Source organism: Salvelinus alpinus, chromosome 3 (assembly GCF_045679555.1).
Source record: "Salvelinus alpinus chromosome 3, SLU_Salpinus.1, whole genome shotgun sequence".
NCBI lineage: Eukaryota > Metazoa > Chordata > Actinopteri > Salmoniformes > Salmonidae > Salvelinus > Salvelinus alpinus.
The window spans coordinates 63,278,812-63,292,429 of record NC_092088.1 but is presented as its reverse complement, the minus strand read 5'-3'; the positions used below and the strand labels follow the sequence as shown (position 1 = coordinate 63,292,429).

At 40.8% G+C, this 13,618-nt stretch overlaps 1 protein-coding gene across 1 annotated transcript; it reads left to right on the top strand.

The window, feature by feature from the left end:
- The first annotated feature begins 9,035 nt into the window (after positions 1-9,035).
- On the top strand, positions 9,036-13,260 carry LOC139571100 (homeobox protein Nkx-2.5-like). Its single transcript, XM_071393649.1, has 2 exons — positions 9,036-9,732; positions 12,007-13,260. Exons 1-2 carry the CDS (start codon positions 9,342-9,344, stop codon positions 12,618-12,620), a joined length of 1,005 nt encoding a protein of 334 aa, XP_071249750.1. The 5' UTR covers positions 9,036-9,341; the 3' UTR covers positions 12,621-13,260.
- The last annotated feature ends 358 nt before the right edge of the window (positions 13,261-13,618 follow it).

The window sequence follows — 13,618 nt, the reverse complement described above, 5'->3', positions numbered from 1 at the left end:
ATTCTGCTGACGATCCTGTCTGTCTTTGAAGGCTTGGGCTGAAGACGGAGAAATTCGAAGCCTTGGGCTTTAGGTCCATCCCTATAGGCCTATGCCTTTATATCTCAGCTCTGTCTTGCCCTTATCTCCCAGCATGACCTTACCTGTCCTAATCATGATGGAGATGTTGTATCGGCATGTCAGTGTCACATCCACCGCAGGCCGCGCCTACTAGACACTGTGGCGGGTCCTGGGTTTTGTTAGAGACCGGAAACAGGCTCTTCCGCCCCATAAACACAGTGCTGAGCTTGGTAGTGCGGCAGGGCTGACTGTGGCACGCGAGGACTACTGATAACGTTAACAGACATTCCATTATCTCTGTGTAGCCTAAGAACTAAGAATGGGTGTGAAAATGCCCCCTAAGTGGCCAATGTGTAAATGTATTAGTTTATAGTTTATAAATGTCTTAGTCTGTTTTCCTTGACAGATTTAGGCTGTCCTAAAATCATGATGATCATTGAGGCGCTACCATTAGCATGCGGTGAACCGAGTCATTACTGTCAATAATAGCCTATCTGTAAAAAAAATCATAATACTATTTTTTTGTGTTTTATTTCCATTTATATTATGGAGTCATTATGCCAATGATAGACTCTGCTATTCTGCCGAGGAAACAAGAGCTCGGGTTTGCAGCAGAGCTGACAGTGGCACGCGAAAACCACTGATAACGTTAACAGCCATTCCATCATCTCTCCATTACATGATCTCTGGGTAGGCTAAGAACTAAGCAAAAGGGTGAAAACGGCCCCTAAGTGGCCAGTGTGTAAAAGTCTTAGTTCATAGTTTATAAAATTATTCATCTGTTTTCTTTGACAGATTTAGGCGATGTCCTAAAATCATGATGACAGTTGAGACGTTACCATTAAGCACACGGTGAAACGAGTCATACTGGCATAAAAAAAATAAGAAATACAAAAAAAGTTAATATTTTCTTTCGATGTATGTTGTGGAGTCATTATGCCAATGATAGCCCATAGCCTGTGTCGAAATATAGATTTTGATTAAGTATGTTATCATGCTGGATGCTGGATCTTATTATAACCCTATTCATCCCCATGGTTGTTTTCACAAGGCAGCTGAAAGCTGAAACGTAGCGTAGATAATTACAATGGAAGGACGTTTTTATTGGATGAAATATAGATGAAACGTTGCATTGGCTGTGGTGCTTTCTCTAATGCTTTAGACCTATGTTGCTGGATTTTTTTTTCTACTTTATCATCCAGTATCTCGCCATGCGGCGTGTGTGTACGTGTTAGCCTTCTCATGTCAGAGAGAACAGGAGCTAAGATTTCGAATATGGCCATGCGGGATGACTTGCGCTTCATTTAACCTTCAATTGGTCTATATGTAACTCTATATTTTATTAATGTAATTACGTCAGCGTAATTATCTGTGGTTTTCTCTAATGCTGTAAACATATTTTGCTATATATTTTCTTTCTTTATCTTGCGGTGTCTCGTCACGCAGCGTGTGTGTGTGTGGACTGTGCGACTGCAATCTACAGTGCTCGTAAAACCATTAGCAAGGTGCATCAGTGATCCGTGACGCTTAGCTGACCAGAGAGGACAACGGCCGCGAGGCTGCTCTGATTGACACGATAATAGCTTTTAACCCTCATACTATCAACATATTTTACATACATGCATTACCACCGGGGTCATTTTGACACCAAGCAGAAACTATTGGGAAAAGCAACAATCATAGCAAAATAGCAACTTCATTCTTATCAAACATCACTAGGCTTGTAAATAAGGTTATCTGAAATAAAATATTTGCAAAAGTATTCTTTTTTACAATAATTTGCATATTCTGTCAAATTAAAATATACATTTGTCCCATAAATAATGTGCAGCTTTTTTACAAAGTGCAATCGACATAAGTACTAAAAGTAGGCCTACTGATTCACCATTATTTAATTGTAGAATTATATATAGTTTTTTAAATTAAGTAAATAGGCCTAATAATTTTGTCATATTTAGGTGTTAAAAACTACTGTAATTTAAAGGGCGGTACACCAACATTTGAAATATATCGTACTTAATTTTATTGACAAAAAGTGATTCATCCACATTGATCCGGAGAGACAATGACCAAGCTTAGTTCGTTTTATTTTACTTACACTATTGCCAGGATTAGCATCGCTGCTAGTGAAACAATGGGAGTGGTAGGGCCTAGCTGGCAGGATGCTTCAAAAAGCATTCTCAAATCCTCAAAATGACTTCAAACCAAATGTTATAGCCACCCAAATAACATAACTAGTTGCACATATAGACTATTGGAGGATATTATAGGAATTCTGGTATTTAGGCTATATAACATTTCCTGTGGTATAGCCTACCTATTTTTCTGAGAATACACACCAATATGTGTAGGCCTACATTTAGAGTGTAGCTGGTTTCTGTATTACAGTTCTAACAAGTATTAATACCACTGACATACCCTTATGAGCTGTTTTGACTGCAACTACGCATGTAAGGTCTTTTTTTTTTATTGTGTTGAGGGTTGAGGGGGATCTATCAGGAATTTTGACCAGATAAGCAGATCACCTGCAGTGATGGAGCACCTTATGTAGGCATACTCGCCCTTTCCTTTCCTTCCTATATATCTGCTTATAAGTGTAATTTAATATTATGTCTCCAGAGAAACCTGGAATCAAATAAATACTTTTTTTTAGATTTACGCTAAACTTCCACAGAGCTGCATTATTTTCCAGAAAACGCATAGAGCCCCGAGTCGATTATCCCTTTTATACCATGACTATAATTGAACACATTTGGCACTAGAAATGTGTTAATTTGCAGATAGAAATGTGTCCAACATCCACTGAGTATCTAGCAAGTTTACTAGATAGCTACAGTAGTTGCCTTGGTAACCAAACAAATAGACTTATGAAAATCCAATTTAACAATGCCAATAATGTTTTCAATTCGACTTTGGCTTTCAAAAGCAGCTCAAACATAGAACATGTAAGAATGAACTATAGCCATTGAATTCTACCATTCTGATATACCATGCGTTATTTAAGCAATAAATAAGGCATGTTTTGTCATACCTGAAAGCCATGGTATATTAGACCGTATACCATGGGTATGACAAAATGTTTAGTTTTACTGCTCTAATTACTTGGTAACCAGTTTATAATAGCAATAAGGCACCTCGGGGGTTTGTGATATATGGCCAATATACCACGGCTAAGGGCTGTGTCCAGGCACTCCGCATTGTGTCTGAGTGTCTGTATACAGCCCATGGCCATGGTATATTGGCCATATACCACAAACCCCGGAGGATTTTTTCCCCCTTTAATGTGCGGGACTGTGCGACTGCAATCTGCAGTGCTCGTAACACCATTAGCAAGGTGCCTTATTGCTTAATTATAAACTGGGTGGTTCGAGCGATGAATGCTGATTGGCTGACAGCTGTGGTATATCAGACCGTATACCATGGGTATGACAAAGGATGTATTTGTATTGCTCTAATTAGGTTGGTAACCAGTTTATAATAGCAATAAGGCACCTCAGGGCTTTGTGGTATATGGCCAATATACCATGGCTAAGGGCTGTATCCAGGCACTCCGCGTTGCGTTGTGCGAAGAACAGCCCTTAGCCGTGTTATATTGGCCATATACCACAGCCCTTCGTGCCTTATTGCTTAAATATACCACGGCTGTCAGCCAATCAATCAGCATTCAGGGTTCCAACCACATAGTTCATAAAGGGAAATAATGCACGGCCTAGAATGCCCTTCAAGCCAATCAGAAACAAGTATTCAACAATGCCATGGTATAAACACCGATACTTCTCTCTATGTAGATTCAGAGTGTAGGCTGAATTCTGTATTGCAGTTCTATCAAGTATACACACCATTGGCAGAGTTTTTATACTATTGGCAGATTTTTTTTATGCAAAAAACTACACAGTCATATGATACGTGGTATAGAAAAGTAAGGTGCAATCTTAGGCGAGTACATGGAGTGCTATATTTTGGCAAACTGTCTATCTGGTCAAAATCTCTTATGTAGGTCCTCCTCCACCCTCTGGTGGTACGGATCATTTATAATTAGCAGAGAAATAATCTCCAGAGAAACCTAGATTCAAATAAAGATCCTATATATCACATTTGTAGATAATCAAAATTACGATAAGTCAATATTGATACAGAAACACTAAACAATTATTTATTTTTGTTAAGAACAAGTTGATTGACAAAGTCATTAACAATTTGAAGAATTTTATTACCCACCTTTGGGCTATGTTACAAAAATATGCCTCTGGGGTCAAAATACCCCAGTCGGTAGTATGAGGGTTAACAGACATAAACAACACTAACTCGACAAAACTTGATAGAAGGACATCAAAAATAGTATAATTATGCCTAAAAACAGCACAATATAGAAAGGAACGAGCCCAGGCTCTGTCGCAGCCGGCCGCGACTGTGAGGTCCATGGGGCGACGCACAATTGGCCTAGCGTCGTCCGGGTTATGGAGGGTTTGGCCGGTAGAGATATCCTTGTCTCATCGCACACTAGCGACTCCTGTGGCGGGCCGGGCGCAGTGCACGCTGACCAGGTCGCTAGGTGTATGGTGTTTCCTCCGACACATTGGTGCGGCTGGCTTCCGGGTTGGATGCGCGCTGTGTTAAGAAGCAGTGCGGCTTGGTTGGGTTGTGTTTCAGAGGATGCATGGCTCTCGACCTTCATCTCTCCGGAGCCCGTATGGGAGTTGTAGCGATGAGACAAGACAGTAACTACTATACTACTATATACAATTGGATACCAGGAAATTGGGGAGAAAAAGGTGGGTAAAATATATATGTATATATATATATATATATAGAAAGGAGGACTAGTTTTTGCCCTGGCCTATGCAAATTAATATTTGTGTCACTATTATGCTAGGTCTATTTGATTATTCAAATAATAATATGGATTGGTAGCATGGTGAAGTATAGAGACATAAACCTAAAACTATTTCATTAGAAAGTCACCGCCTTTACAGTCAAAGCATGTCCCCTCGGATCCTGATGTCAGTGGTGGTGAGATAATCTCATGATGGATTAGAAATAGGCCTATCTATAGCAACCATGTCTGACTGCCTTGTTCTATGGAACACATGCGGTCAGTCAGCGGTCAGTCAGCGCTCATTTAGGCAACAAGCGCTCACGGTCTCACTTCAGTTTCACGTCAGAATTAGACATTAATCCAAATGTCAAATTTCGTGGGTGACCTGCCTGCATTTATGCCTGGGGAAAGGCAAAGCCTCGACATTATCTCTGCCAAACAGTTCACAAATATTATTTCAAACATTATTTTGCCATGGCTTTTAAAAATCAAGCACATTCGTAGAATATAAGGTACTGAGCAAAAAAATATCAACGCAACATGCAACAATTTCCCAGATTTTACTGAGTTACAGTTCATATAAGGAAATCAGTGAATTCAAATAATTTCATTAGGCCCTAATTTATGGATTTCACATGACTGTGCAGGGACGCAGCCATGAATGGGCCTGGGAGGGCATAGACCACCCAATTGGGAGACTGGCCCACTCACTGGGGAGCAAGGACCAGCCAATCAGAATGAGTTTCTCCCACAAAAGGGCTTTATTACAGACAGAAATACTGCTCAGTTTCATCAGCTGACCGGGTGGCTGGTCTCAGATGATCCCACAGGTGAAGTAGTCGGATGTGGAGGTCCTAGGCTAGCGTGGTTACATGCAGTTGTGAGGCCGGTTGGACGTACTGCCAAATTCTCTAATACGACATTGGAGGCGGCTTATGGTAGAGAAATGGAAGTGGATATTCCTGCAGTCAGCATGACAATTGCACACTCCCTCAAACCTTGAGACATCTGTGGCATTGAGTTGTGTGACAAAACTGCACATTTTAGAGTGGCCTTTTATTGTCCCCAGTACAAGGCACACATGTGTAATGATCATGCTGTTTAAACAGATTCTTGATATGCCACACTTTCAAGTGGATGGATTGATATGCCTCACCTGTCAAGTGGATGGATTATCTTGGCAAAGCAGACACTTCACATGTTGCGTTTAATATTTTTGTTCAGTAGAATCTTAAATGGTTCTTTGGCTGTCTAAATAGAACTCTTTGAAGAACTATTGGGTTCCATGTAGAACACTTTCAACAGAGAATCCTACATGGAACCCAAAAGTGTTCTACCTGGAATCCAAAAAGAAGAACCATTTTGTAACCTTTTTTTCTAAGAGTGTAGCCCATTACTATTGTAAATAAACCAACGGGAGTAAACCTTTGGCTCACCCGGTCATGTTTTGCGAGTCAATAAATTCCACCTAAATACATGTGTAAATTATCTGTGTCCCTAGGCTAAAATAGCCATAAACAAAGTCTGTTTCAGATTGCTCCACATTTTCATTGCGGTGTAACCACATATTTAGCCAATACAAGCAACGCAAACCATAATGGATGACTTTGTTTTGGAAAACACAAGTGCACGAATTGTGTTTATAGCCCTCTCCCTACACTCCCTCTCTCTCTCTACTCCCCCTCTCCCTCCTCGTCCTCTCTCCCCCTCTTCCCGCTCTCCATCTCTCAAATTTGCCGTTTTAAAGACATCCATCTTGAGAAGCCGGGGTAGACGCTCCTCCAATCTAAACAGCACTCTGCTGATGGCGAGCGGATGAGATTATGTATTGTCTTTCTCTCCCCCTTTCTTTCTCTCTGCACGGTTTAGGCGCTACCGGGGCTTTTGTCCCTGGCGCCTGTCCTGGGCCACTGTAGACAGGCGACTTGAGGAGAGTAGAGGTGTAACATTACAACATCTCTGATTTTCCCTCTGGATTTGCGATAAAGTTTGCTTGCAGACGGTGGTCCATATATCTGAAAATAAATATATTTCATACAACAGGCTGTCCCTCAGCTGTGTGTGTGTGTGTGTGTGTGTGTGTGTGTGTGTGTGTGTGTGTGTGTGTGTGTGTGTGTGTGTGTGTGTGTGTGTGTGTGTGCGCGTGTGTGCGTGTGTGTGTGTGTGTGTGTGTGTGTGTGTGTTCGTTCCACTATTGAATCATCGTCCATGCTTGCTTCTCATTTTGAAATGTTGATCAGTGTTGTATAGTTTAGACCCCTTTCATGCATCTGTCTTCCTGGGACTAAAACATATATGGACTAAAGGAGAGGGGCAAGGCATTCAGAAAAGTAAATCATATTGCAAAGTTATAAAACATCTCAACACAAATAGTCGCAGTGGAAGACGCGCAGTGTGCTCTGTTTTCTGTCTGTCCTCGGCGAGAGGAGCCAGTAGACACAGTGGATAGTCCTAGAGTGAGAAACTGGCAGGTCTGGATCCTGTCCACATACACGTTATTCTCACCCTATTTCTCTTTGCTTTGTGAAACAATCTGTTAAATGAGTCTGCAGCTACATAATGCGTGGCGTGTTTTACTTTTAGTTGTAAACCAATCAACTAGGCAAAAAACATGTATTCGAAACAAATATTAAAGCCTTTAATATTCAGAACAAATCTGACTATTTAGAGTTATTCGATGGCTGTAGACCACTTGTACGTGGTCACATTATATAGGATAGCTGCATCAAAATTGGTAAGTGAAATTGTTCCAATTTAGATTAGCCAATAAGGCATTCAGGGCTTTCCTATATGTTTGACTTCATCAATTCAAACGATAAGTGAATTATTCACACAAGCATGTGAGGACAGACTAACAAATAATAGCTTAAGTAAATGCCTATAATTGTAGTCCTAATATTATTATAAATCATTAGACCTATGCCAATTATTATAGTTTGGATATTGTTTCAATGTCGCCTAATATATATAAAAGCTATGTGCTATGTTTTATCATATTTTCAACACAATTCTAAGACAGAAATATCGATATGCAATGTAAACGAAAATGTGTGTGAATGAATATGACAATGTTGTATTTTATGTTTTTCAAGGATTCCCTTGTAAATTTTTGTTCGTTCGTTTAATAAATGTATGGGGGAAATGTATTAGTTTCTTGTATTTTTATGTGTTGTTGTTATTTTATACTCTTATATACTCTTACCAAATACTGGGTACGCCTATATCCATTGTATTTAGTTATTGACCGGTAAAAAAAAAAAATACTTCACACACTAGAAATATACAAATACACTTGTAAATGTCTGTAGAAGTAAGTGTTTAAGTTACAAATGTACACTGTATAGTGTAGCCTATCAATTAGTAATACAGTAAAGCAATCGTTAGCCCCCCCCCCCCCCCCCCCCATTATCTTATCCGCGGTTTGTGGAAACAGGAAAATAAGATTTGGATTATCTAAGTGTGTGTGATGATAGGGAGAGTAGCCTAGAGAGAGAGAGAGAGAGAGAGAGAGAGTGCTTAAATCGGAAACTACACTGATAGCAACAGATAATGTGTCATTAATATCAGTATTCCTCTCTATGCTGCTTATCAGCATGTTTTCTTAGCCTATTAAACCAGCCAAAAAGAAACAGTCTCATCCGTGCAGGCCTCCACACACACTGACTCAATCTCTCACTCTACCTGCAAGACACGTGCTTTTTCTTCTTCCATTTGTGTAATGAGGAAGGCTACAACTATGTTGAGTTCATTATAGTTTCAGTCGGTTACTACTCCATTTTTACACTCTTCAATGTGAGCTAAGCTATATGCAAACCATAAACGGATATATGATGAAAACCGGTCTCCTACCTGTACAGAAACTGCATGCAGACGCTCTGAGGGCTGATACCACATTCAAATTATTCTAGCCTAGGCCTACTTCTTTTTAAATTTCCAATTGAAATAAAGACGTGTTCATTTCATGTAACATAATACAACATTTCAATAGTTGTTACTTGATAATCTTCTCAACTCTAAATACATAGAAGAGCTTGCGCCCTCGCTCCATGCAGTCACCCATCCCATTATCTCGTGACGTCACATGGAGGAAAAGAAGCGTCCGCCTTGAGTCCTCCAACAAAACAGAAACTGCATCTCACCAAATCCCCCAACAAGCTAAACAGACACGGTAGGCGAGGCAGAGAGCGCAGGGCAGAGAGACGAGAGCTGTCACTTCACGAAACAAACCAGTCCTCTTTTGCATAACTCCATGAACAAACAACAAGCAAGGCTCAGCAATCATTCAGGCTACTGTAGAGGTTTTCTTTTTTCTTCTTCAAAGAGACGAATAGACCCCCTTTTGGATCCGTTTACTCTTAAAAACCGTCTATCCAAACAAACACCTGCTTGAGGAGTTCTTTATGCTCGGATGAGCCACTTCACCAAGGGACTATAATTCCTACTTCATGTGAACGAATAGGTGCCGATGATAATAATGCTTCCTAGCCCTGTTATTTCTGCCTCCACCACGCCGTTCTCAGTCAAGGACATACTGAAGCTGGAGCTTCAGCAGCAGTCTCAGCAGCAGCGGCTAGCCTCACACCTTGGGCCGCCCCACGAGTGCTCTCACCCGGTGTCGCAGCAGCACCGCTTCGCCCTCCAGTCGCCCCCGTCTTGTATGCTGGCTGGCAGAGACAGGGACAGTCCCAGCCCCGGGCTCTTGGAGAGAGAGGCGAGGATGTCCTACCTGGGTAGTCTGACCGTGCAGGAGCGGCTGATGGAGACGGGTCTTGCCGGGGAGATATTCACTTCCCCGGGGCTACAGGGACACTCAGCCGACACCAGCCTGGAAGTTGAGCAGGAGGACATAGACACCAGTAAGTCGGTGATTGATTACCAGCATACATGGTATCCTCCATTTGATTTTAAAAGAAAGTATTATATTCTATTATTCTAGCTCTATTATGATTGCAGTATTCTAGATTATCAAGCTCATTTATTAAATCCAAGTATATGATAATCCACCCATATATATATATATTTCTTTCTTCTCCATTTAACTAGAGACAACTTCAGTTTAACGATTACAATATTAGCGCCTTTTATAGAAAGCGATATCTTTATTTGATTTGTCATCTACATAGAGGGTTCACCTGTAAATAAATAGTTTTGGAGAAGAGAACGCTCTAAACGACAGCATTTTGACAAATTGTGCATGGCTGGGTCGCCATATAAAAAATATGAGCAATCCAACATCCTTCGTTTTCAGAAATAATTTAAAGAGCCATGTTGTTTTTCAGATAAATGTACCTACTGCACTGAAATTAACCTTTAGATAACACAGAAATGTTGTTCCACGCAATTTATTTCCTTTTTAGAAATTACAAGTAATATTGGGCCAAATGCTTTAATTAGGCCTATACGTTGCATATACCCTAATTATTTAATGCATTTACTCTTTAGGTTGATGTCAGCATTAATGGGACTTCAAGTGTATTGGGACATTTGTGTTTGAGCGAACTGTACTATGGTAATTTTGCAACCCATTCACAACAAATGTCATTGGGTTTTTGCTAAATGCTTTTGTTTAGTGTGATTTCATTGTAGTGTGTGTGGTCAGGTTTCTTAGACAGGGTGACCCGTTGAAACGCATGAAGAAATGCCATATATATGAAACTTTTAGCTAGAATGATAAGGCTGTCGTTCTGTCAATTATAATTTAACAATCTAGCTTTTTAATAACCATTCATGGAAACAGATTCGCAGGAAGTAGGAGTGCTGGGGTGCTGCAGCACCCCCTGAGAAACAGCATTGGATGACAGTGGAAGGCATTAGAGGGAAATAAAAGAAAGGAAACACAATTATGTACGAAGGGGAGGCTGGAAAAGAGGCTCACTTTATGAAAGGGGACAGAATTTGGGGATAGTAAAGGTGTGTCAGGATCCGGTAAAAGCTGTTCAGACTTCTTTAGTTAGATTTTCACCAAGAGCTTGGAATGTCCCCAAATCAATGTTGTAATGGCATGGAAAGGGTTCAATAAAATGTAATTGTATAAAAACAGAGAGTATGTTATCTACCAGCCTGTACAAGGCGTATTGGTGAGTTCATAACAAGTGTGAGGTGAAGTGGAACACTAATGGATTTCTAATGAGAAAATAGGATCCCAGTTCATATTTTTCTAAAGTGTCCCACCAACACTGAAAGCCACGCTTTAGCAAAAGTCTGAGGTTGTTGTTTTTTTTTATAGCATCCCCTGAATAATAAATGATCAAGTTGTAGATAAGACCTTAATTCATTAAAATAAACATCACCTGAGTATGGGTAGACTGATTTTGAATGTCTACATAGTGATCTACCAAAAAGTGTCCGACTTCTGCATATATCACCCTATTTAAACCAGGGGTGGGAAAGTGGTGGCACAGGGCCGTTTTGTAGGCCCGCAGATCAACCCCCCACCCCCCCAAAAAAAACGGGTGATATTTCAAAATTTGGTTGTGCATCAGCAGTTTTTCTCTTGTTATGTCAGTCACTGACAATCACTCAGCCCATGCCAGCTAACATATTTTAGATTGGTAAATTAGTGTAGCCAGCTATCGTGGTTGAATTACAAACCCGGGGCCCCCATTGATTTTGTTAGCCACTCTCACTCATATATCATATTAAAAACTGAAAACATTTATCTCCATCCTAACTACATTAAACTTAGGGCCCCCAAAAGGCTAGGGCCGGCTCTGACTACATGTGTGGTGGGTAGGGATGTGAGTATGCAGACCCGCGAGCCACTGCCGCTATTCATGATGAGTTCAGATTTCTTGTGGCCCCCACCCCCATCAAAGTTCCCATTAAAATGAATACATATATTTGAAGTAAAACCGGTTTCAAGCCACAGACTACACTGAAACAACCATATTTGAACAACAAATCATAGGAAGGCCTATCTGATTTAATTTTCTCTGATAGGCTAAATTTGTATTTGTGTCATTGATTATAAAAGACTCGAGATGAATTTTGAAAAACATCAGTAGCCTAACTATGGACCTTCAGGATTAGAATAGCTATTTTGTATAGAATGAAATAATTGACGAATCTGTCGTCAAATATGACTAAAACCTCTCTCCTCTCTCTTTCTGGAAAATCTTGTGGCCTAATAGGAGTGAGGGACTGCGAGGAGTCCACGCAGGTGCACTCGGACTTGGAGAAACCCCCAAAACAGCAAAGGGCCCGGCGGAAACCACGGGTACTCTTTTCCCAGGCGCAGGTGTTCGAGCTCGAGCGACGCTTCAAGCAGCAGCGTTACCTATCCGCCCCGGAGAGGGAACACCTGGCCAACACTCTGAAACTGACCTCCACACAGGTCAAAATATGGTTCCAGAACAGGAGGTATAAGTGTAAACGGCAGCGGCAGGACAAGAACCTAGAGATGGCCGGACATCCACACCATCCTCCCCCGCCTAGGAGAGTGGCAGTCCCGGTGCTGGTGCGTGATGGGAAGCCCTGCCTGGCTGGATCTCAGAACTATAATACATCCTACACTGTTGGAGCGGCCAGCCCCTATAGTTATAATGGCTACCCGGCTTACAATAACCCGGTGTATACTAACACTTACTCATGCACGTACTCTAGCCTGCCTGCTCTAGCGCCCAACACTACTGCTAACGCCTTTATGAATATGGGCCTTGGGAACCTGGGCGTGTCGCAATCTCAGGCCCAAACATCACAGGGAACAGCCTGCCAAGGAACTCTGCAGGGCATTCGGGCCTGGTAGCTGAATGTGTTGATCTTCAGTTGAATAACATTTACTTTGTTGATCAAGAGTTGATGAAGTTGATAACTAACCTACAGTATTTTGGGATAAGTAAAAACCTTTATGTGTCCCATGCAGCACAATAAGGATATATCGTTGAAAGTCGTCATATTGAGACAAATTTTGTACAAAGAGATTAGATGTTTCATCATCAACGGCAAAAACGTGTTTTTAAAAGTTGGACTATTCCAAAGTCACTGTTGGATATAGATATATACTGTGACAGCATTGTATACTGCCTAAATCCCCATGCGCAATTTGGGATAAACTACTGGGTGCTTATCCCTCAGGATGTGAATGGCCTATGCTGGCAAACATTAGCAATGATTATATCTGATCTCTTTACTTAAAAAAATATGACTTTACATGTAGCCTATTACAAATGGCAAAGGGGTCCTTACCAGTGAAAACATTCAACATCATATCAGAACATCCCTAAATAAAAGATCGAAAATGCAAGAGGATTTTTTTTTCTGCAGACTTTTTTTTGTTAATTTGAGATGTATCCTTGTGCACCTGAACAATGCCTGCTGAGTATGTTTTGTTGCTGAGGAAAATAAGCATTTATTGAAAAATAAAGTGAAACATTTTTGTATCAAAATGAAGGCATATGTTGATTATATTTTCAGAGGGAAAATGCAATTGTGGTATCTTTTGCACTCTCCATCGTAGTTTCGAAAAGAGTTTCGTGTGTGTGTGTGTGTGTGTGTGTGTGTGTGTGTGTGTGTGTGTGTGTGTGTGTGTGTGTGTGTGTGTGTGTGTGTGTGAGTGAGAGAATGTGATTTTACACCTTATTGAAACTTAGGTGTCTGGTCAAGTTCCTTCAATCCCATTTAGAAAAGGTGTGTTGTATTTCTACATAAACACATAAATATGTGCGCACAAATTTCGGATTTATTCATGGCGTTTTTAAAATGCTTTGATTGACAGTGGTTGAAACCGTAGGCCTAGCATACTTT

What these genes read in the sequence shown, in the direction of transcription:
- LOC139571100 (XM_071393649.1), top strand. Translation starts at nt 9,342, where the DNA reads ATGATAATAATGCTTCCTAGCCCTGTTATTTCTGCCTCCACCACGCCG. An exon ending in GCAGGAGGACATAGACACCA is followed by an intron (nt 9,733 to 12,006) that starts GTAAGTCGGTGA and finishes GTGGCCTAATAG; the next exon opens with GAGTGAGGGACTGCGAGGAG.